Source organism: Carcharhinus amblyrhynchos, chromosome 20 (genome assembly GCF_965287045.1).
Source record: "Carcharhinus amblyrhynchos chromosome 20, sCarAmb.v2.hapA, whole genome shotgun sequence".
Taxonomy (NCBI): domain Eukaryota; kingdom Metazoa; phylum Chordata; class Chondrichthyes; order Carcharhiniformes; family Carcharhinidae; genus Carcharhinus; species Carcharhinus amblyrhynchos.
This window is the reverse complement of record NC_137343.1, coordinates 24,170,742-24,196,613: the sequence shown is the minus strand read 5'-3', so window position 1 is coordinate 24,196,613 and position 25,872 is coordinate 24,170,742. Positions and strand designations below refer to the sequence as shown.

General features: G+C 43.6%; 1 protein-coding gene across 3 annotated transcripts in view; it reads left to right on the top strand.

The window, feature by feature from the left end:
• Window positions 1-25,872, top strand: part of rasal1a (RAS protein activator like 1a (GAP1 like)) — a 278,029-nt gene that overhangs the window by 181,695 nt on the left and 70,462 nt on the right. For all 3 annotated transcript variants that reach the window (XR_013889047.1, XM_080208234.1, XM_080208233.1), the window contains exons 12-13: window positions 16,321-16,385; window positions 23,153-23,265. Coding sequence is in view for 2 of the 3 variants with exons in the window: in XM_080208234.1 (XP_080064360.1) it covers window positions 16,321-16,385; window positions 23,153-23,265 (178 nt within the window). In the remaining variant the exon portion in view is untranslated. The remainder of the gene's footprint in view (window positions 1-16,320; window positions 16,386-23,152; window positions 23,266-25,872) is intronic.

The following is a 25,872-nucleotide window of genomic DNA, read 5'->3' as shown; positions in this document are numbered from 1 at the left end:
GCTCAATCTCACCACAACCCCAACAACCAAGTTGCCTAAAGAAAGAAGTTTCATTTTTAATCGTTAATAGCTAATTAGTAATTCTTCTTAATTTAAGAGGCCAAATTACTTGCTTAATCTGTGTATTAAAATTGATATATGTTATCATCGGTGATATACACATTTTAATGTTAATTGTGCTCAAATCCTTATTAATTCTCAATGATTTTTGTTGAACTTTTAGCTTTTTATCACATCTTCAAGTCACCAAAACCCTTGAAACCAGGGGTGGGATTTTTTCACTCCCGTCACGGTGGGGACGGGGTTGGAAAATGTAGTGAGCCACTGAAAACTCCATGATGGCACATTGGCACAATGGTTAGGGTGTTACGGTGGCACAAGGATTAGCACTGCTGTCTCACAATGCCGGGGACCTGAGTTTGATTCTGGCCTTGGGTGACTGTTTGGAGTTTGCACACTCTCCCTGTGTCTGCATGGGTTTCCTCCGGTTGCACCGTCCGAGAGTATACTGTCTGTTGGCGTCACTCTGCATCACTAACCAGCTATCCAGCCAACTGAGCTAAACCAATCCCCAATGTGACAATTGTCTGTTTAAGGTCAACACAGCAGAGTAAGTGTCACCTAGTTTTGGTGACCAGTCGGGACTTGGAGTGGGGAATCACCCCAATGGGAGGAGCCCCTCCCAGGCATTATGAATCAATCATAGAACCCTACAGTGCAGAAAGAGGCCCTTTGGCCCATCGAGTCTGCGCTGACCACAATCCCACCTGGATCCTACCCTCATATCTCTACATATTTTACCTGCTAATCCCTCTAATCTAAACATTTTTAGGAAACTAAGGAGCAATTTTAGCATGGCCAATCAACCTAACCCACACATCTTTGGACTGTGGGAGGAAACCGGAGCACCTGGAGGAAACCCATGCAGACACGAAGAGAATGTGCAAACTCCACACAGACATTGACTCGAGCCGGGAATTGAACCTAGGTCCCTGGAGCTGTGAAGCAGCAGTGCTGACCACTGTGCTACCGTGCCACCATGGTTTTTTGAGTTAGCTGCAATCATGCTTGCTGCTCTACATGACTTGTTAATAGAGCCCGTGTTATTCACTAGTCTCTGGCTGTGCGTCATTACACAGTGGCACAGTCAAGAACAGAAGGTGACTTGGGTTATTTAGGGGTGTGGAAAAGGTTGTGTGAGTGAAGCTGCCCAGGAGAATGAGGTTAAAATGATGATGAAAAGAAAAAAATCACTTAGCTCCTTCAAGATTTTGCTGCTACTAAATTAGGTGTGCTCTTCCTTTTTGAAGAAATAGAATAAGAGTGTCTAAGGCTTGTGGAAGAAAAATGGTGAAATAAAGACTGTTTGGGTCCTGGGAAAGCGTTGTCAAAGTAGCCTCCTGATTGATGCTAGTGCAGTGATATAAAAGCAACCCATAGCAGGGGAACTCTCTTTTGATCTGCGGACCAACGACCACAGCTTTGACAGTCAGAGTAAAGCAAGAGCCACTCCACAAGTGGCTGGTTGATATATTGCCTGTTGCAAAATGTAACCATAACCACCAGATTTTTAACACTGCAAATGTAATATGTCATCACTTTATAGTAGCAGAAGCTCCTATCAAAGAGCCTCCCCCATCTTTTATTCTTGAACGGTAGGACACGAGGAAGTTCTGTGGAACAAAGGGACATTGCCATGTTTTTACACAGATCTCTGAAGGCAGAAGGGCATGTTAGTATGATGGTGAAGAAGGCATATGGGACTCTCACTTTTATCAGTCGAGGCATGGATTACAAAAGCAGAGGGACCATGTTGGAGTTGTATAGAACTTTGGTGAGGCCAAAGCTAGAGTACTGTGTGCAGTTCTGGTCGCCACATTATAAGGAAGGGTGTGATTGCACTGGAGGGGTTGCAGAGGAGATTCATCAGAATGTTGCCTGGGAATGGAACATTTAAGTGACGAAGAGAGGCTGGATAGGCTTGGGTTGTTTTCACTGGAGCAGAGAAAACTGAGGGGCAACCTGATTGAGGCCTACAAGATTATAAGGGACATGGACAGAGTGCATTAAGAGCAGCTGTTCCCCTTAGTTGAAAGGCCAGTCGTGAGGGGACATAGGTTCATGGTGAGGGGCAGGAGGTTTGGGGGGATGTGAGGAAAAACCTTTTTACACAGAGGATGGTGATGGTCTGGAATATGCTGCCTGGGAGAGACACATTGCCTCACATCCTTTATAAAGTACCTGGATCAGCACTTGGCACATCATAACATTCAGGGCTATGGGCCAAATGCTGGCAGATGGGATTAGGTAGGAGTTAGGTGTTTCTGCAGACTCGATGAGTCAAAGAGCCTCATCCGCACTGTATGATTCTATAATTCTATGAATCTTGCTTGTTTAAAATAGCCTATGAAGCTTAGAATTATGCACATCATTGTTAAAGTAGCTGGAATGCCACAAATTGGCCTGTAACCATTCTCTGCCAAATCTGAAACTGATTACAAAAAATAATCTCTGCGTCCAATTGTCTCAGACTGTCAGTGTTGGCTCAGTCCAATTGCAATGTGCTCTTTGTAAGTGATGCTGATAACCATGAAGCCCATTACTCCTGTTCATTGTCTTTCTCTTTCTGTGTCATCGAGTGGCTTTAAAGAAGGATTTACATTCATACAGCACAACATGTCCCAGTGTTTTAAAGCCAATGAAATACATTGGCAGTGGAATCACTTGTGATGTAAGAAACTCAGCAGGCAGTTTCTGCACAGCAAGCTCCCACAAATAGCCACGCCACCATGACCAGATAATCCACATTTGGGCAGCACATTCCTCTGACCATCCTCCTGCCCAACACCTCCCACCTATATTTGAAATAATGCAGTGGAATCTTTTACATTGAGATTTACAGTGCCTGTCTGAGAGTGCAGTGTCTGTCTGGGAGTGCAGTCTCTGGGAATGTAGTGTCAGTCTTGGAGTGCAAAGCTTATCTGGGAGTGCAGTCTCTGCCTGGAAGTGTGCAGTGTCTGTCTGGGATGCAGTGTCAGAGTCTGCCTGGGAGCGCGGAGTCTGCCTGAGAGCACAGTGTCTACCGGGGATGCAGTGCCAGTGTCTGTCTGGGAGTGCAGTCTCTGGGAGTGCAGTGTCTAGCTGGGAGCACGGAGTCTGCCTGGGAATGCAGTCTCTGCCTGGAAGTGTGCAGTGTCTGTCTGGGAGTGCAGTGTCTGCCTGGGATGCAGTGTCAGAGTCTGCCTGGGAGCACAGTGTCTACCTGGGATGCAGTGCCAGAGTCTGTCTGAGAATGCAGTGTCTGTCTGGGAGTGCAGTCTCTGGGAGTGCAGTGTCTAGCTGGGAGCACGGAGTCTGCCTGGGAATGCAGTCTCTGCCTGGAAGTGTGCAGTGTCTGTCTGGGAGTGCAGTGTCTGCCTGGGATGCAGTGTCAGAGTCTGCCTGGGAGCACAGTGTCTACCTGGGATGCAGTGCCAGAGTCTGCCTGGGAATGCAGTGTCTGTCTGGGAGTGCAGTCTCTGGGAGTGCAGTGTCTAGCTGGGAGCACGGAGTCTGCCTGGGAGTGCAGTGTCTACCGGGGATGCAGTGCCAGTGTCTGTCTGGGAGTGCAGTCTCTGGGAGTGCAGTGTCTAGCTGGGAGCACGGAGTCTGCCTGGGAGTGCAGTCTCAGTTGGGGAATGTACTTTTTAAAAATTATTGTTAAACTTGCTCGCTGACTCTGTAAAGTTAATTTCAAGCTTGTGGAATATCAAGCTTCTCTCCAATGCTTACAAATTCCACCGTTTTTCAAAGTCTGTGTATCCTTATTTTAGCTTCGCTCGGAATGCAGCTTTCTGAAAATTTAAATTCAGAAGTAAAGGATTGTAAGTGTTTTGCCATGTGGGAACATTTTAATATGAGAGATTGTTTATCTGCTGATTGACATCATTGCTGCTGTGTATTGAGAGATCCCTTTTGAGATGGTACCAGAGTTAAACTGCCCGAGTGGAAGGGGAAGTCCTGCACAGAGGCTGCTGAATCTTTATGAGGAGATTAGTGTCTTCATTGCTGTTTGGAAAATTCAGGCCAAGAACCTTCAGGACCAGGGAAAGGCCATTAAACTTAAAAAAACTAATTCCTTAACGAATCTCCTCCTTACATCTCCTCTCCTGTAGGAACATATTGAATTATGACTTGTATACATTTATAAGGCCCATTGCATTCTCAGCAATAAACATTTAGCTGGTAATGTAGCCTCTCTCAGATACCTGTGAGTTGATGGGGGATGGGGAGGGGTGGGGTGAATTTTCTTAGAGCTCCTTCTGTTCCACTACTGTACGTCTGGAAAAATTTCCATTTAGGCACATGTGGTGTGGGCAGGCTAGGTAGCACTGCTGCCTCACAGTGCTGTGGACCCAGGTTCAAGTCCCAGCTAGGGTCACTGTCTGTGTGGAGTTTGCACATTCTCCACGTGTCAGTGTGGGTTTCTTCTGGGTGCTCCGGTTTCCTCCCATAGTTCAAAAGACGTGCTGGTTAGGTGCGTTGGCCATGCTGAATTCTCCCTCAGTATATCCGAACAGGTGCTGGAGTGTGATGGCTAGGGGATTTTCACAGTAACTTTATTGCAGTGTTAATGTGAGTCTACTTGTGATGCTACTAAATAAGCTTTAGCTGAACACACCGTTGTGCTGTTGACTAAAGTCATGATGTTGCCGTGTTTAGCCATGTCAAGTAGATGATTTATTTATTTGAAAATGTTCGCCACTGTTTGGGGATTACATTGGGAATTGGGAATTCACCACTTATCAGGAATTACATTGGGGATTGGGAATTTGCCACTGATTGGAATGCACAGCGAGATGTGAGAAGTTTCAATGCACATTTTTACCAATGGTTTCAGAGTTCTGAGATTGTAAACTGTTGTATTATTTTCTGTTGTTTGCTTGCTGTTGACAGTCATTTGGGTTTTTTTTTCTGCTTTTTTGATTGCCATCTTGAGATTTTCCTGTTTATCCCAATGAGCCGGGAGAAACTTGCAGGTTAGCAGGGGCAGCAGTGGGAATCGTGCTCAGTGAAATATTCTCCTGTATGATCGGTTATTACTCAGCTTGTGAATGTAACGCTCCATTAGATGACCTGGCATTCATGCTCGAGAGGGTGAAACCTTCCTCGGAGGCCGGTAGGCAGCAGGAATAAACAGTCTCCATCTGTGGTATTTGGCCAGTTTGTTAACTGGTGGCTCTGGCAATTAGTGAGCTCCTCTTAGCCTGCTGTTAATCGAATACAATGACACTTGCTGGCCTGAGCATACTCACTTCAATATCAAAGAATTTCTGTGGCCAAACAGAGACTGTCAGGACCACACTTATGGTACGTGTCCGTCACAAGTTTGAGGTTTACTGTACATAATGGGGCAGTGAATTTAAAAAGACACTGGCTGGAATTCTCCGGCCTCGCCAGCAGCTGGGATTCTCCAGTCCTGCTGCTACAAATGGAGATTTGGCCGAGCGCCAAATTCTCCGTTCTCGCTGCAGCGGTGGTAGGGTATATGAGGTGTGAGAATTCTGGCCAGCGTCCACAGTCAGTGAGGCACCTAAAACATGAAGACATACATATAAGATTAACTACAAGTGATTCTGAACATTGAGGAGGAAACGCCTTTTACATAGAGAATTAGGAAGCTCTACAGTGCGCAGCTGAATTTAGTACCTGAAACTGAGGCCAAATCAGGGTTAGGAAGAGGTTGGATAACTGGTTTAACAAAAGGGAAGGGATGTGAGTGCAGGGCAAGCACATGAAATTAGTCAACGGCCCACGTGGAGAAACATAGAAAATAGAAGCAGGACTAGGCTATTTGGCCCTTTGAGCCTACTCCACCATTCATCTTGATCATGGCTGATCATCGAATTCAATATCCTGATCCTGCCTTCCCCTATATTCCTTGATCCCTTTAGCCCTAAGTGCCATATCTAACTTCTTCTTGAAATCAGACTATATTTTGGCCTCAACTATATTTTGTGATGTGAATTCCATATATTCACCACCCCTGGGTGAAGAAATTTCTCCTTACTTCAGCTTTACCTGTTATCCTCAAACAATGACTCCTAGTTCTGGATGGCCCACTGTTGGGAAAGACCACATATACTAGATGGGCTGAATGGCCTGCCAACACTGTAATTTCTGTGTAAGTCTAAGTAAGTCTTGCACAGGTTGGGTTCCATGCTACTGCCAAATAAGGCAGATTTGTCCCAGTGGAAAATTAATACATATTACTCATTACATAAAAGATTCGAATATTTAGTTTGTGGCAATGAACACAATGTGTTTAACATGTAAATGAATAAATATTGAAAATGCAAAACCAATTATGAGGCATTCATTTAATTTGAATTAATTGCACCATCTTAATCAAGGAGCCATAAAGAATGGGCTGCATTTTCACCCATGAACAACAGCTGTGAATCCGCACTGAGGTATTTTGGGCTCTATTATTTGTACAAAGAGGTATTTTCCTCCTGTCTTTTGTAATGTAAATTCACCCACAAACAGACAGTCAGTCTTATCATGACACAGAGAGGAAGGATTCATTAATACACTGTCTTGTGGAAGGAAGTTGCACTTAACCATAGCAGTTGTTTTTTAAATATTTTAAAAAAAGTGCAGGCTAATATTAATGGATCTTAGATTGAGTAAAACCTCCCAATGTTGGCTATATCAGCGGCCACGGCTGATATGTAGTGAATGAATTTTTTACATTTTAAATCAGAGCGAAAAATGCCAACAAAACTCTTCCTGAATGTTTCATGCGAAGTCCTTCTGATTAATTCTAAACCAAAGTGTCCTTGCTTGTCATTAGGTACATTAGTGAGTCTACATGAACATAAGAACAAAGAGGAGGAGTAGGCCATTCAGCCCCTTGAGCCTGCTCTGCTATTTATCAAGATAGAGTCACAGAGGTTTACAGCATGGAAACAGGCCCTTCAGTCCAACTTGTCCATGACACCCCTTTTGTTTTAACCCCTAAGGTAGTCCCAGTTGCCTGCATTTGGCCCATATCCCTCTATAACCACTTTGCCCATGTAACCATCTAAACACTTTTTAAGACAAAATTGTACCCACCTCTGCTACTACCTCTGGCAGCTTGTTCTAGACAGTCATCACCCTCTGTCTGAAAAAATTGCCTCTTGGGATGCTTTTGTATTTCTCCCCTCTCATCTTAAACCTATGCACTCTTGTTTTAGTCTCCCCTGCCTCTGAGAAAAGATATTGGCTATCAAGCTGATCTATGCCCCATGCCTGATCTCATAGTAGTTTCAAATCTGTATCCCGATAACCCTGATAACTTTTTAAAAATTCACTCATGGGACATGGGTGTCGCTGGCTGGCCAGCATCTATTGTCCTGGTGACCAAAGACAGTTAAGAGTCAACCCCATTGCTGTGGCTCTGGAGTCACATGTAGGCCAGACCAGGTAAGGCCAGCAGATTTCCTTCCCTAAAGGACATTAGTGAACCAGGTGGGTTTTTCCGACAATCGACATTAGTTACACGGTCATCAATAGACCCTTAATTCCATATTACTTTAATTGAATTCAAATTCTAGCACCTGCCGTGGCAGGATTCGATCCCAGCTCCACAGAAAATTAGCTGAGTTTCTGGATTAATAATCTAGCAAAGATATCAGTAGGCCATCACCTCCCCTTCTTTCATATAACAATTCAAATAATGTTTCACCCTTTTGCTTACCAAGAATCTATCCACCTCTGCCTTCAAAACTCTGGAAATCTGCTTCCACTACTTTTTCAGGAAGAGAGTTCCAAAGACTCTTGACCCTCTGAGAGAAAGTTTTTCACCTCCATTTTAATTTTGTGACCCCTTATTTTTAATCATTGAGCCCTAGTTCTAGATTCTCCCACAAGAGGAAACATCCTCTCTAAAACCCCTCAGGATCTTGTATGTTTCAGTCAAGTCATTTCTCATTCTTCTAAACTCCAGTGGATACAAGCCTAGGCTGTCCAACCTCACCTCATAAGACAACCCATCCATTTCAGGTATTAATACAGTGAACCCTCCCCGAACTGCTTCCAAGGCATTTACACCCTTTCTTAAATAAGGTAACCAATATTGTACACAGTACTTCTGATGTGGTCTGACTAATGCTCTGTATAAATGAAGCATCACTTCCCTACTTCTGTATTCAATTCTCCCTTGCACTGAATGATAATATTCTGATGGATTTCTCAGTGAAGATCTGTTTAGAACCGCAAGCATTATGCTTTGAGAGATTGAATTGTTATCTGCTGAGAAACAGGCATTTGCTAAGTGATCATTGTATGGTGGAGTTTCTGTTGCAGATGGAGGAGGAGAAAGTGGGTTCCCGGACACGTGTCCTTTGTTTGAATAGAGGGGAGTATGGTAGGATGAGAGAAGAATTGGCGAATGTGGACTGGGGGAGCGCGTTGGAAGGTAGGTCTGCTGAGGAGCAGTGGAGGATCTTTAAGGAGATCTTTCTTGGTGCTCAGCAGAAATTTATTCCGATGGTTAAAAAGGACAGTAGGAAGAGAGGTAATAAGCCGTGGATAACGAAGGAGGTGAAGGAAAGTGTTAAATTAAAAGCAGAGGAATTTAGAGTAGCTAAGAGCAGTGGGCGAGAAGAGGATTGGGAAAGGTTTAAATGTCAACAAAGATTGACAAAAAAGTTGATAAAGGAGGGTAGAAGAAGCTATGAAGCTGGGCTAGCGCTTAATATAAAAAAGGATAGCAAGAGTTTTTATAAATATATAAAAAGGAAGAGGCTGGCTAGGGTGAACGTTGGTCCCTTAGCGGATGAGAAAGGGGACCTAGTGGTAGGGGATGGGGATATGGCTAAGGTCTTGAATAACTTTTTTGTTTCTGTCTTCACGGAGGAGGACGTGAATAATTTGCCGGGTGTTAGCGATGGAAAGGTGGTAGGACTGGAGGGTCTTAATGACATTACTGTTACTCGAGAGGTGGTGCGCGACAGACTGGAGGGGCTGATTGTGGACAAGTCCCCAGGACCGGATGGAATGCATCCGAGGGTTCTGAAAGAAATGGCGGAGGTGATAGTGGATGCCTTGGTGGTTATTTTCCAGACGTCGCTGGATTCCGGGGAAGTGCCGGAGGATTGGAAAACGGCTAATGTTACGCCGTTGTTTAAGAAGGGTGCCAGGCAAAAGGCGGGGAATTACAGGCCGGTTAGTTTAACGTCTGTGGTAGGTAAAATGTTAGAATCCGTCATTAAGGAGGAAATTGCGAGGCATCTTGAAGGGAATTGCTTGATAGGGCAGACGCAACACGGTTTCATTAAAGGGAAGTCGTGTCTGACAAATTTACTGGAGTTCTATGAGGATGTGTCTAGGGCGGTGGATAGAGGAGAGCCGGTGGATGTGGTCTTTCTGGATTTTCAGAAGGCGTTTGATAAGGTACCTCACAAGAGGTTACTGCAGAAGGTCAGAGGACATGGAGTTGGGGGTAGGGTGTTAGCGTGGATAGAGGATTGGTTGTCAAATAGGAGGCAGAGAGTGGGGGTCAATGGGTGCTATTCGGATTGGCGGTTGGTGACTAGTGGGGTGCCCCAGGGGTCGGTGCTGGGGCCTCAGCTATTTACCATTTATATAGATGATCTGGAGGAGGGAACCGAGTGTTGGGTGTCGAAATTTGCTGATGACACCAAGATTGGGGGAAAGGCAAATTGTGCGGAGGGTGTGGAGAGTCTGCAGAAGGATCTAGATAGGCTGGGCGAATGGGCCAGGAAATGGCAAATGGAATTTAATGTTGGCAAGTGTGAGGTGGTCCACTTTGGTAGGAAGAATGGTAGGAAGGACTATTACTTACGTGGCGAAAAACTGCAGCAGGCGACGGTGCAGAGGGACCTCGGGGTCCTTGTGCATGAGTCGCAAAAACCCAGCCTGCAAGTGCAGCAGGTGGTCAGGAAGGCGAATGGGATGCTGGCCTTCATAGCGAGGGGGATTGAATATAAAAGTAGGGAGGTCTTGCTGCAGCTGTATAGGGCATTGGTGAGGCCGCAGCTGGAGTACTGTGTGCAGTTTTGGGCGCCGCACCTGCGCAAGGATATTTTGGCCCTGGAGGGAGTGCAGAGGAGGTTTACTAGGCTGATACCGGAGTTGAGGGGGTTGAGCTATGAGGAGAGGCTGAATAAACTAGGCTTGTACTCGTTAGAGTTTAGAAGAATGAGGGGAGATCTCATTGAGACGTATAAGATGATGAATGGGATGGATAGGATAGAGGTGGAAAGACTCTTCCCGCTCAAAAAAGACAGTAGGACTAGGGGGCACAGCCTCAAGATAAAGGGGGGGCGGTTCAGAACGGAGTTGAGGAGGAACTTCTTCACTCAAAGGGTGGTGAATCTCTGGAATTCTCTGCCCGTTGAAGTGGTGGAGGCTGCCTCGCTAAATATTTTTAAGAAGCGGGTTGATGGGTTTTTGATAAGAGAGGGGATTAAGGGTTATGGGGAGAGGGCGGGAAAGTGGAACTGAGCCACGACAGATCAGCCATGATCTTATTGAATGGCGGGGCAGGCTCGAAGGGCCAGATGGCCTACTCCTGCTCCTATTTCTTATGTTCTTATGTTCTTATGTTATCGGGACAATATATTGGCACCTTGCGATGCAATAGCAGAGAACGTGGAGTGACAAACTGAGGGGTAATATGCTGCACGTTGTTTCAGAAAACACAACATTATAACAGACAAAGCCACAGTGACTAATTGAGCGTTTCATTAATTAGCAGTGATTAGGTTTCCATTACTATGGAAACAAACCAAGCAATTGTACTTCAGAGCCAGCCAGTGAAGTGAAAATGTTTTCCTTGTTCATAAGTTGGCAGGGAGAAGGGGGGAAGGAGGAGAGATGGGGAGGGGGACGTGAATGGCTGGCTTTTAATGAACCCCCTTCTCTGCTGTTGGGAATTACACACAATAGGTTAGCCGGCTTCTTGGATGGGGTCAGATGTAGAAGATATTGCATTAATTACAAGATCTCAGTTCACTGATAGGTTTCTGGTAGAGTTGACTTCTTGAACCAGGTGACATGTTTATTCCAAAAGAGAGAGAGACACCAGCCCTCGGCCTGTTTCCTCTGCTGAAGACAATTTTTGACACCCCCTGTGTCACTTGCAATCTCTCTCTAGTGGCCAGGCAGCCTTACTTTGAAATACTTCACTCATTATGTATTTCCAAGAGATTTAGGGTGTGCCTAATGGCAGCTATTGTTTCAATATCCAGTACTTAACAATTTAATGTCTCTTCCTTGGATAGTTACAAGTTTTGATGGGCGTCTGGATTACAGGAAATGTCTCTTTCTTCACATTCCCCTGAGGGTGATTTGTTGGATTCTAACCTTCACTTTGAAATGTGGCCTTTCACTTTTATCCTGTTTGTTCAGTCTCCTTACGAATTGAAAATTTTCCAGTCAGTTGAAAGTTGAAAAATCATGTTTTCAAAAACAAAAGGGTCAGGCCTGATAACAGCAGGGTTTCACTGGCCATGTTGCTGACCAATCTACATTCTGAAGTGTGTTCAGCAGAGGTGCATTGTAGGCATGTTTATTGCTGCTATCTGTCAAGATCATGTCAGTGTGACTGTCAAGTCAAACCTGCAAAAGTGACCTTTGAAGTACCAATAACTGGGATGACCATAAACATATTCTCATCCTCAATGAAGCTCTGAGGGAGTGGGCCTCCATAGTTCAGAGTCTCATTCCCCCCTTACAATTCCCGCCCCCTCACCACCCCACACACACACACACACACACACACACACACACCGCTTTTATCAATGGACTTGTCACTATTGGTGATGCCTTGTGTCAAGCAGGGGTGGCACGGTGGCACAGTGGGTAGCACTGTAGCCTCACAGTGCATGGGACCTGGGTTCGATTCCTGGCTTGGGTCTCTGTGTGGAGTCTGCACATTCTCCCCATGTCTATGTGGGTTTCCTCCGGGTGCTCCGGTTTCCTCCCTCAGTCCGAAAGACGTGCTGGTTAGGTCCATTGGCCAGGTTAAATTCTCCCTCAGTACATCCGGACAGGTGCCGGAGTGTGGCGACTAAGGGATTTTCACAGTAACTTCATTGCGGTTAATGTAAGCCTACTTGCGACGCTAATAAATAAACTTCAAAGGAGGATTCTTCTTTGCGCATGCCTGGTTTTAAGTGAGATGTTAACACTGACTGGCTTTGCAGATGGTTTACAAATCCTAAGTTTGCCTTGCAATCTCTCCCATAGTGAGGACATCAGTTGTCAGCCTGTAGAGTTGGCAGTGAGAGTTGGCTGGAGCAGCTGCCTCTCTTTCTGTCTCTCTTGCCACTCTCTGACAGTTACTACCCCTGTTGATTGGAAGTTCTCTACACCATTTTTGATGATGAATTGCCATCTTGGTTATGATTCAACATCTGTTTCCCACGTGTGGTATTAACAAAACAAGCTTTCATTGAGGCCTGGTGATTGTCTTTGTCTTTGAAAGACCCCGGCGGGATTTTCCAGCTGTGCTCATCCAAAGGCTGGAAGTTCCTGCCCGAGGTCAACCCTTTGCACCCCCGCCCAGGATGGACCATGTCCAACTTTGACACAGGGTCATCTGGACTCGAAACGTTAGCTCTTTTCTCTCCTGCCAGACCTGCTGAAAGTTTCCAGCATTTTCTCTTTTGGATTCAGATTCCAGGTCGTCAGTAATTTGCTTTTATCTAATTGCTCTTTCATGTCCTTACAGTCCCCGGGACTTTGCTAGAAGCAGCTTTCCTGCCACATTTGCCTGCATATAAAAATATTGCGCTTTGAGAATAATTTATTGGTTCTGAAGTGCTTTGTGGCTGTGGCTTGTTTTGTACTTTTGTGATGCAGGTGGTGCGAGTATAGAATTAAATCTGCTGTAAGCTACATAGCCGCATGAGTTTGTGGCTTTCTCCTGCTGATCTATCTATCTGTCCTTTATAAACACAGGCAAAGTGGCACTCTGCATTGTTCATGATAGCGGAGATCCCTCCTGTGCACCACTTATCAACACACTTTTAACAGTCTGCCAAACCGCAGCAAAAATGATCATAATATGAAATAACTTGCATCACAACAGCTCTATAATAAGAAAACCTAAAGTGTATTAACACCGCCTCAGCACTTGTTTCAAAGTTATCCTCCACTTAAAGACATTAAGAATGAGGACAAGTACTCTTGTTTTGCCATTTACAGTGTGTGCTTAAACACAGAATCAATGGCTTGTAAATTTGAATGTGCTGCACCTGTTTTAGGGGTGAGATATAGCGGGAGGTATGCACACAATCATCTTCTGCTGGAAATGTGCCACAAGCCACATTGAATAAGACCACTCTGGAGAATCCAGGGCACCTTCCTGAATCAGGCTTTAGGTGCTCGATTTGTGTCTAAGCTGGGCTGAGTGCCTGGTTGAACAACAAGCTCCCCCCCCCCACCACAACATACACCACAGTTGCAGGAGTCAGGTTCATCAAGCGCCCCGCTTCAAACTAGAACATCTTTAAGGGGTCACTGGCTGCTGCCACCCAACAAGCAGGTTACATAAGAACCAGTAGCAGGAATAGGCCATTTGGCCCCTTGAGCCTGCACCACCTTTCAATAAGATTATAGCTGATCTTTTCATTGACTAAGCTCCACTTACCCACTCATTCACTGTAACCCTTAATTCATTTACTGTTCAAAAATTTATATATCCTTGCCCTAAAAACATTCAATGAGGTAGTCTCAACTGTTTCACTAGGCAGGGGATTCCACAGATTCACAACCCTTTGAGTGAAGAAGTTTCTCCTCAACTCCTAAATCTTCTCCCCTGTATTTTGAGGCTATGCCCCTTACTACTGGTTTCACCAGCCGGTGGAAACAACTCCCTGCTTCTATCTTATCTATTCCCTTCATAATTTTATATGTTTCTATAAGACTTCCCCCTCATTCTTCTGAATTCAAATGAGTATAGTCTCAGTCTACTCAGCCTCTCCTCATATAGCAACCCTCTCAACTCTGGAATCAACCATCGAAAGGTTAGTCATGGCACGAATCAATTCCAGCCTCCCGGACGGTCTGGATCCATTACTGTTTACCTACTGGCGCAACAGGTCCACAGCAGACGCCATCTCCCTGGCCCTGCACTCAACCCTGGAACACCTAGATAACAAAGACACCTATATCAGACTCCTATTTGTTGAATACAGCTCACCCTTCAACACCATTATTCCTGTGAAACGCATCTTGAAACTCCGTGACTTGGGCCTCGGTTCTTCCCTCTGCGACTGGATCCTGAACTTCCTAATTCACAGACCACAATCAGTAAGAATAGGCAACAGCACCTCCTCCACAATCATCCTCAACACTGGTGCCCCGCAAGGCTGATTTCTCAGCCCCCTAGTATATTTCTTATACACCTATATTTGTATGGCCAAATTCCCCCCCAACTTAATTTTCAAGTTTGCTGATGACACCACTGTTGTGAGTCTGAAACAATGACGAGACAGAATACAGGAATGAGATAGAGAATTTGGTGAACTGGTGCGGCAACAATAATCTCTCCCTCAATGCCAACAAGGGAAAGAGATTGTCGTTGAAGAAAGTCCGCTCCTCCAGGTTGCCCACACACTTGCTCTCCTAAAGACCCTTGCAAAAACCTCCCTCTAATACTCCAGATCACCAATTTGCAATCCTCTGCCATTGGCCAGCCATCTTTTAAAAAAATTTTTATTCCATCCAAGAAACCAATTTCAAATTGAATCCAATTCATGGTCCCCGTGAGAGAGACAAACAAGATCCAAGCTGACATGTGGTGCCATGCTAGCACAATGGTTAGCATTGCTGCCTCTCAAAGCCAAAGACCCAGGCTCGATTCCAGAATTGGGTCACTGTTTGTACGTAGTCTCCACGTTCACCCCATAGTAGGTCTGCGTAGGTTTCCTCTGGGTGTTCTGATTTCCTCCCACAGTCCAAGACATGCTGGTTAGATGCACTGGCCATTCTCCCTCAGTGTTTAAAGTTTATTTATTAGTGTCACAAGAAGGCTTATATTAACACTGCAATGAAGTTACTGTGAAAATCCCCTCGTCGCCACACTCCAACACCCTGTTTGGGTACGCTGAGGGAGAATTTAGCATGGCCAATACACCTAACCAGCATGTCTTTTGAACTGTTGGGGGGGAACCGGAGCACCCGGAGGAAACCCACACAGACAGGGAGAGAACATGCAGACTCTGCATAGACAGTGACCCAAGCCGGGAATCAAATCCAGGACCCTGGTGCTGTGAGGCAGCAGTGCTAACCACTGTGCCATTGTGTCACTCTGAACAGGCACCAGAGTATGGTGACCAGGGGATTTTCACAGTAACTTAATTTGCAGTGTTAATGTAAGCTTACTTGTGACACTAATAAATAAAATAAGATGAGGCCTTGCACCCCAGACTGGACTTGATCTGACACTTTACCTTAGGCAAATGGTCGAGATGGCTTTGAAAATTTGTTTCAGGCGACGCCTCATTTTAACCTTATCGGCCACCCTGGTCATTGATCCTACCTTAGCTTGGGAAAACCACCACCAGGAGCAATGGGCTAGCCTTGTCACCCACTTGATCATTGCTTCTCCCCTGCCAGGTAGGTTTACCACTGGAAACCTCCAAGCAGCTGATAACAATCAGATGACGTTTGACAGGCCAAGTCTAATGGGGTTCAGGTGCAAACTCCAGGATGGGACTCCTACAGCTCATAACAGGAACTAAAATTGATGCCGGATTGCCCCATTCATCGCCTGCTCATCCCAGGCTGACGTGCGCCAAATTCAGAGTGGGTTTGTGCTCGCTCATAATCACTCGAAACAAAGCTGAGGCTGTTAGAATGTCTCTTGCCAGGATTATCCAAAGCTGTAGTCATACACATTTAATTCTCTCCTTTGCTATGAACTTAAATGTCATCGTTTCCTACGATGGAAATAAGTGTTTAATCAAATTGGCAGCACTAACAACATGTTTGACTCAAAAGTTCATGAAATTATTATTGCGGAGGTGTTTGGCATAATTCATAGCTAATTATTAATTAGATGCACTCAAAAGGATATATAGGTGATAAAATGCTGAGCAGCTTTTTATTCCCAAATCAATCATTTGAAATTTGATGTACTAATTTATACTGCTCAATAATTAGATCTATTTCCATTCACTGTGGTCAACAGGTCAGTAAGAATAAGAAATATTCATTTATTTTCAGAAGAAATAAACAGGAAGCCTGCTGTGCCAGTGAAAAGTTCAGTATTTAGTTTTACCAAGCATTAGTCAATCATTCTTTTTTTTCTATTTTATTCAGCTGATCCAAACACACTTTTCAGATCCAATTCCTTGGCTTCGAAGGCCATGGAACAGTTTATGAAGGTAAGTGGTTTCTACTTTTGCCAATAATTCTCTTTTTAATACTTCCACCTTGACACTTTGAACTACGTACTGCGGCATTGAGTGAAACAATGAATGGTCAAATTATCGGATGCCAGACATTTGGCAAACTGTACTTTTCATTAACTTTCTGAGATTGCTCCTGCCTGCAAAACTGCTAGTTTTTTTTTGAAGAAAGAAAATCGGTGTATCATTAGGGATCCTGGAGGTTAACTTCACATCCCAAGTTCAAACTCAATCATTTTCAGCAGGAATGAATGATGTGTTCTTTCTTCTTTTAATGTCAGATTGAATTACTGACTAATCCAACATTGGAGGGAATTCATTTCCCCTCAGTTTTAGGTTGGCAATAAATTCAGAAAAAATAACAGAACAAAGGTAACTAGTTTTCGGGAATGGTGTCGAAATGGAATAACAAATTCCCTGATTTCTTGCTTAAATGGAAGCTTGCAGAAAGAGAGGTGAAAGCCTAAACTTTAGTTAGGAACAGTCACTATTGACTTGGGGAAATATGAAATATGTGGCAGTACAATCTTTACTTCTCTGCGGACTGCAGAATGATTTGATTTGATTTATTATTGTCACATGTATTAGTATACAGTAGAAAGTTATTGTTTTTTGTGCACTATACAGACAGAGCATACCGTTCATAGAGAAGGAAAGGAGAGAGTGCAGAATGTAGTGTTACACTCATAGCTAGGGTGAAGAGAAAGATCAACTTGGTGCGAGGTAGGTCCATTCAAAGATCTGTTGGTAGCAGGGAAGAAGCTGTTCTTGAGTTGGTTGATACGTGACCTCAAACTCTTTTACCTTTTTCCCGACGGAAGAATGTGGAAGAGAGAATGTCTGTGGTTCCTGGGATCTTTAATTATGCTGGCTGTTTTTCCAAGGCAGCGGGAATGAGAGGTGGATAAGTCACCTGGGCCTGATGTCATCCACCTGAGATTTGTTAAGATGGCGGGCATGGAGGACAGGCCTGTTGCAACACAAATTGATCAATTGTTAAACACTAACTCTAGGCAACTCATTCAGGATCAATTCAGCAAATATATAGAAAGGCACGGGTTAATTAAGGACGTTCAGTATAGATTTGATAAAAGAAGTTAGTGATTAATAAATTTAATATATCTATTCATAAAGAAGAAGGTAATTGGATAAATGGAACGCAGAGTCCGAGAATGCAGTAAAAGGTCATTTGGTCATTTGTGCCTGTAGTGTAATGGAGTCTGTTAATCTAAGTCCTACAAAGGGTTGTAATGGACCCCACTGCGGGACTGGAAACCCTGCATCAAAGTCGACAGACCTTTTGCGGGTCTGTTAATGTTTCCATCCTGCCTGTGACAATTCCCAGGTGGACAGCACCTTAATATTCACCAAGTGTGAGCACTTCTCACAAACCACAGAGATGGGCTGTATGGTGGCACCGTGGTTAGCACTGCTGCCTCACAGCGCCAGGAACTCCAGCCTTATGTTTGGTTGACTGTGTGGAGTTTGAATACTTTCCCTGTGTTTGCGTGGGTTTCCTTCGGGTGTTCTGGTTTCCTCCCACGCTCCAAAGATGTGCAGGTTAGGTGGATTGGCCAAGGAAAAATTTGCAGAGCTTACAGAAAAGGGCTGGAGGGTGCATAGGATGCACTTTTGGAGTGTTGGTGCAGACTTGATGGGCCGAATGGCCTCCTTCTACACTGTCTGGATTCTATGGTACAGAATATGTTGAAACGATTTCCAATGCAAAAGCTTTCAGAGGTGTAAATGAAGAATAAGATTTCACACATCTCTGATAATTTCAGGTCATTATGTTCCCCATGTGTGGATAAAAAAGAAACACTGTAGAGTTACTGCAAAAACAATTTCCAGTATTCTCGATATCTTGAGCAAATCTGGAGATTTCCCTGGATCAGAACATGGTGATAATATACTGGCAGCAAGCAATATAGGCTGCTCTAATTCTTGTCCTGAGGGATGATTGTGTGGTGAAGAAATCATTTGGTATAAAACAATATTTCATATTTGTCCAGTATGTCATTTTCATCTTGGGAATGGTGAGGATGAAGCACATTACTGACTAGATTGAGTCATTGATTTTAATACTGATTGTTCATGGCTTCATTAGTAGTGGTTTTTTTGGGCTGGAGGAAGGCTTGTAATGGTGTGCCCCAGGGATTGGCGTTAGGATTGTTGCGTTTCCTGTTGTATATCAGGAAAATCAGGGAGGCGGTGGCCTCATGGTATTGTCACTGGAGTATAAGCCCAGAGAGTAATGGTCTGGAGACCTGAGTTTGAATCCCACCATGGCAGAAGGTGAAATTTGAATTCAGTAAAACAAAATCTGGAATTAAAAATCTACTGATGACCATGAAACCATTGCCAATTGTTGTAAAAACTCATGTGGTTCACTAATGTAATTTAGGGAAGGAAATCTGCCATCCTTACCAATCTGGCCTACATGTGACTCCAGAGCCACAGCAATGTGGTGGATTCTGAAATGCCCTCTGAAATGGAGGGCATTTAGGGACAGGCAATAAATGCTGGCCCAGCTCTCATTCCCTGACTGAATAAAGAAAATAATGATGTAGACCTTAGCGTGCAGATGATGAGAAACTTGGAAGCATTGTGAATGGCGAGGAGGAGGACAGTGTAGAACTTCAACGGGACAAAGACGATTTGGTGGAATGGATGGACGAACAGATGGCACATGATGTTTAATGCAGAGAAATGTGAAGTGATTCATTTTTGTAGGAAGAACATGGACAGACAATTTCAAATGAGGGAACGCAGGAGCGAAGGGACCTGGGTGTATATGTGCATAGGTCACTAAAGGTGGCAGGAGAAGTTGAGAAAGTAGTTAAAAAAGCAGTTGACTAGGCCTTATTAATAGTGACTTCAGAGTACAAGAGCCAGGAGGCCATATTGAACTTGTTCACCCTCAGCATGGCTATTGCATCCAGTTCTGGACATCACACTTTAGGAAAGTTGTGAAGGCATTGGCAGAAAAGATTCACAAAAATGGGTTTGAAGGATGAGGAATTTCCATGGAGAAGAGAAGACTGGGAGAAGATTTGATAGAGCTATTCAAAATCATGAGAGATATCTGGGCACAGCAAATAAGGTGATACTGTTCCAACTCATGAAATGGTTGAAACTGAGAGGGCACTGACTTAAAGTAATTGGTACAAGAAGCAAAATGACCCGAGGCAATTTTTTTTATGCAATGGGTGGTTAAGGCCTGGATTGCACTGCCTGATAATGGGTGGGAATTTACAGCCTCGCTCAACAAGACTGGAAATCCCCACCCGAGGTCTATTGTCCGCCCCTTGCCTGCTCCGATTACACAGCGGGCGAGGCGGTAGAATTCCAGTGAGTGTGTTTGAGGCAGGTTTAGTCGAGACATTCAAAATGGAATCAGACTATTAGTTGAAAATGAAGAATGTACAAGGTTACGGTAAGAAGGATGGCAAATGAGGCTAGGGTGAATTGCACATTCGGAGGGCTGGTGCAGGCATGATGGGCCAAAAGGCCTCTTCTGTGCTGGAACAATTAATTTGTATACATAACACACTCTACAGCAACCAGAAAAGGCTAATGGTACATCCACCATTTTGCCTGTTAATATTTCGATGAAGTGGAACTATACAGACTGAAGTAAACATTCACTTCTGGTTTCAGTCCATGAATGATTTCTATTTATACCTCTGAGAAATGTTTTGAGATGTTTTTCCTTGTGAAAAATGTGATAAAATAAAAATAATAGTAATAGTAATAACAGGAGGTCTTGTGGATCAGTATGTAATGTTCCTACCTCTCAGCCAGAAGGTCCAGATTCGATTGACTCCAAGCCTTGGTGACAGAAAGACAGGTTATTAAGCAGTTTACTAATCCTTCCAACACATCCCCATTAATCCACAAAGAACGGAGAAATCTGAGAAGATAGCAAGGAACAATGACTTGCATTGATATAAATAAATAGATATAATTAAAAGTAGATGTTGGATAATGTGTTTAAATTAATTTTAGCAGGTCAATTGTTCATTGATTTAAGAGATGCTGTCAAAACCACGGCATATCTTCATTAAAAACATGAGTCATTTCTCTATTTTAACTAGAAAAGGCAGTCATGAGGATTTCTGAAATGGGAGTTCAAAATAGCTTAAAGATCGAACACTGTAAACAGTTGCCAACGTTCTGGCAACTGATTCTGCCAGGAAACTTCCAACTGAGCCTTTATTTTACTAGAGGAATTTCATAGTAACTTCATTGCAGTGTTAATGTAAGCCTTACTTTTGACTAATAAACAATAAATACATTTTTACTTTTAAACTTTATTTTGTGGATTAAGATATGAGAAAAGATGTTGATACTGAGACTGGCACAGGAAGATGAATTAAGAGAGAGGAACTTTCTACGTTTCTACATTTAAGATATTTCTTATGAAGGGTCATTAGCCCACTATTGTACATTCCATTAGATTATTTTGTTTGGCTAATATATTGGGTAAATGTGCTAAGCCTCATACCATTATCCCAATTGTAAATAAATATGTTGGTCATTGTAATCTGATAATCATAGCTGACATTATGAAATGAGTATGTTAATGTTGGGGTGGCATAGTGGCACAGTGCCACTATGCCGCCACACAGTGCCAGGGACCCAGGTTCAATTCTGGCCTCAGATCATTGTCTGGAGTTTGTATATTCTCTCCGTGTCTATATGGGTTTCCTCCAGGTGCTCTGATTTCCTCCCAAAGTCCAAAGATGTGAAGGTTAGGTTAATTAGTGTTGGGGGACTAGCAGGGTAAATACATGGAGCTAGGGCCTGGGTGGGATTGTTGATGGTGCAAGCTCGATAGGCTGAATGGCCTCCTTCTGTATTGTAGGGATTCTATGATTAGGCAATTATGCTTAATTCTCTAAATAGTAAAGATTGTTGATAGGTTCTTGGGTCATCCAATTCCACAAAGGGAATTTGCGTCAAAAAGTGTGACTCTTATTTTGTAGAGGATAAGATAAATTGGCTGGAATCATGGTTGGGATTGGGAAGAAAACAATTGCATTGATAATGACACAGGCCTGAATTTTAGTGAAGACAGAGAGGGTCTCCAGCTTGGCCAAAAAGGCACTGGAACTCCGACCCTGGAAATCCCGCTCTTGAACCCGGCACCCACCATTTTCATCAGGGGGTGAGGGGGGCAGCTTGTAGTTTGCACATTGGTGGCAGATATGTAAAAGCTGCCTTCAAACAAATTTGATTTCCACTAGTGGGATGTCCAAAACGTGATTTGTGGGCTTTCCAATTTCCAGAAGATCTGAAGCGGCCGGGGGTGTTTGGAGAGGTAGGGCACCATTTTGGATAGACCCACTGATACCTTTGGGTGAGGTAAGGTGCCCTTATGACAGAGGTCAAGTGCTCTTTACAAAAGGTCAAGTGCCCCTGGGGATTGTTTAATGTAAACATGAATGTGATAAACAGTGTATAAATTTAGTGGAATTGTTAAATCTGACCTTCAAATATAAAAAAAACAGTCTGCAATCTTTTAAAAATTAATTCATGGGATGTGGGCATCACTGACTAGGTTAGCGTTATTGCCCATCCCTAATTTCCCTTGAGAAGTTGGTGATGAGCTGTAGTCCATGTGATATAACTGTGATGTTAGGGAGGGAATTCCAGGATTTTGATCCAGTGACAGTGAAGGAATGATGAGATACTTCCAAGTCAGCATGATGTGTTATTTGGAGGGGAACTTCCAGGCAGTGTTGGTTCTCCCATATTTCTGTGCCCTTGCCCTTATAGATGCAGATGGTCATGCATTTGCTGTCTAAGGAGACTTGATGAGTTTGAGGGCGGCATGGTGGCATAGTGGTTAGCACTAGTGCCCAACAGCGCTAGGGACTTGGGTTTGATTCCTGGTTTGGGTCGCTACCTGTGCAGAGTCTGCATGTTCTCCTTGTGTCTGCGTGTGTTTCTTCCTGGTGCTTCAATTTCTTCTCACAGTCCAAAAGGCATGCTGGTTAGGTGCATTGGCCAATGCTAAATTCTCCCTTAGTGTATCTGAACAGGTACCAGAATCGAGATAATTTTCACAGCAACATCATTGCAGAGTTAATTATACCTACTTGTTTACTTTACTCTAATAAATAAACTTTAACTTTAAACTTTTTAAAACAATATCAGTGCTTGCTATTTTACTCTGTTGATACAAGCTTAAGGGCTGTCATAGGATTTATGTTGCATCACTGATTCCACAGCCCCTCATTATCACGGTGGGGTGCTAGTCAGTTAACAGTTAATAGATTATAATCAATTATATGGGGTTGTTAATACAAAACATTGCTTGGATAAAGGACTAAGCACTTGAATGAAGAGTTTGGTTTTTAAAGATTGAATATCTGAAGGAATGTAAATGCAGAGAACGGATTTTAAGAATGAGGGTGCTTTTTAAATAGTCAAGTCACCACTAAACAGTTAGAACTTTATTTTGTTTCATCTCAGCATGGGACCTGAGGTCTGCCAATGGTGGATACTGGGTGAGTTGGCAAGATCAAGGGGTGGAGGGTGGGGAGAGTGCACATGAGTTGTTATATGTTGGCACTAAGTTGGTGTCAGGGCTCCAAATGGCCATAGGGATGGGTAAAGTGTCATTGATTGGCACGGACGGTATGATGGACTATGGGGGGTGGTGTTTGGAGGGTCACGGGTTGGTATGGAGGGTACATTGATGCACTGATTTGGATAACAGTCCTCATTTCTTACAGCTGGTTGGAATGCCATATTTACACGAGGTGCTGAAACAAGTCATTAACCGCATTTTTGATGAAAAGAAATACATTGAACTGGATCCTTGTAAAATTGACCTTAACAAAACAAGGTATGTCTCTGTTATAACTGTCTATTAACACAACTTAATCGCTTATCTTCCTCATGTTCTCTTCCCTTGATTTTCATCAGCTTCTCAGAGAGCTTAAAGAAATGTGACAGATAAAAAAAACGACAAATGCTTGGTAGTCAAACAGAAATACTGGGAATACTCACCATGCTGGGCAACATTGCTTTGGGTGCAGACTTTCTTGTGTCAAAATTGGAAGATGGATAGCATTTAAATAGGAATGGACACATGAAGGATGACACACACCACAAACACAACAACACTTACTTTTGTATGATGTACTTAATATCATAAGACATCCCACGGTGGCACAGTGGTTAGCACTGCTGCCTCACAGCATCAGGGATCCGGGTTTGATTCCGGCCTTGGGTCACTAGCTGTGTGGAGTTTGTACTTTCTCCCTGTGTCTGTGTGGGTTTCCTTCAGCTGCTCCTGTTTCCTCCCACAGCTCAAAGATGTGCAGGATAGGTGGATTGGTCATGCTAAATTGTCCCTTAGATGTGTAGGTTAGAGGGATTAGCCATGAGGAATGTGTGGGGTTACAGGTTTAGGGTGTGGGAGGATGCCTTGGTGCAGGCTCATTGGGCCAAATGGCCTATTCAGCACTGTAGGGATTCTATGAAGAGCAATATCAATTTTTTGATCATTTTTCACACAAAACGAAAGAAGGAGAAAACAGCAAATGTGACCATAAGCCAGATTAAAGAACAAGGCGTTTAGGAGCATCTTAAAAGTGGAGAAAGATAGGAAGGTGGAGAAGCTAAGGGTCAGAATTCCAGAGTGTAGGGCCAAGACAGCATAAGGCAATGAACACACATATATGTAGGGAAGCATAGGTACAGGATTTTTGCCCTTAATCCTGTGTCTGCCATTCAATGGGATCATGGCTGATCTGTAGTCTAACTCCATATACCCGTCTTTGCCCTATGTGTCTTTAAACCTGTAAGTAACAAAATTCACAGACAAGAAGAGAAATAAAAAGCCCTTGTGCAAATGAGGAGAAATTAAACGGCAGGAGGGATATTGGCATAAGAAAAGAGGTACAATGAGAGACATCAAAGAAATGGAAGACACATATGAAACAGGTTCTCAATTATATCGCCCTGGATAGGGTTATAGAAGTTTACAGCATGAAAATAGGCTCTTCAGCCCAACTTGTCCAAGCCACCTTTCTTTGTAACCACTAAGCTAGTCGCAATTGCCCACCTTACCCATGTGACTGTCTAAATGCTTTTTAATAGGGATGTTCTAGCAATGGAAGGTTCCTCTCCCAGACATTGCAATGAACAAGAAAATAGGCCAATAAAATTGATGGACAACTCAAATGCACCAATGAGGGGAGACAGGACTTTGACAGGGGGGTGTGAAGATCAGTGGGAATGGAATGGGGTGACGTTTCTGTTACTGGGCTAGGCTGCACTGGAGTGCCTGGAAAATTCCTCAACAATGGCTGTTTGCACTTTGGTTGCACCTTGGAGTACAATCTAATTATATATCAAGTTGCACAATGGGTGTACACTGGTGAAGATTTTCCAGTTTGGAATTTATTGCCTTGCGCATTGATAAGAATAACCTTTGTGTAAAAATGTAGTGTAAAAGTGTGTAGAAAGAAAAATGAATAGGTGTGTGTCATCAGATTGGTCATTTTAGCAGGCTACAACTGATTCCTGGAGGCACTGCAAATCTTTCAATGCCAATTTTTAATTCTTAAATCATCCTTCCATACAAAACATGTTGGGGATCATTGTGACTTTATACGGCAGTGCAACAACAGCCATTGGGGCATCTGCTTATCTCTCCTGAGTTTCATGATAACAGTGCAATCATCACTTTCTTGCTAAATTCATTAATTAATTTTCTCCTTCCCACCTTTCTGTTGAAAATGTTGGCTTTTTTGTTCATTCATGGGACATGGGTGTTGCTGGCCAGTATTTATTGCCCATTTCTAGTTGCATTTGGAGGGCAGTTGAGGGTCAACAACATTGCTTTGGCTCTGGAGTCACATGTAGGCCAGACCAGGTAAGGACTGCAGATTTCCTTCCCTAAAATACATTAGTGAACCAGATGGGTTTTTCCAACAATCAACAATGGTTTCACGGTCATCAGTAGGTTCTTAATTCCAGACATTTTTTTATTGTATTTAAATTCTATCATCTGCTGTGGTGGGTTTCGAACCTGGGTCCCAGAACATTAACAGTGTTTCTGAACTAACAGCTTAGCAATAATACCACTAGGCCATCGCCTCCCCACGAGGAATTGGGTTTTCTGCTAGTTATTCAATATTTTTGCTTGAATTCTGGCTATGCAGTCTGTCCCTGCAGGCTTGGCTCCTGCTCTGCTCAGCACCAAGCAGATTTGACGGGGGAGCCTAACTAGGTTGTTGTCCTTCCCACCCCCACCGCCCGCCCCAACCCCACACACACAGTTGCTCATGAAAGTGGTCTAATGCCTTTTTTGAAAGTGGGCATGACACGTTTAGCAATGCTCCAATGAACGAGTGCAGATTTGACGTGGCTTGGATCACAATTAAATTTATCATTGTGCAAATGGGCACAACATGTACCAATCTGTAGTCCACTAACTCATTTA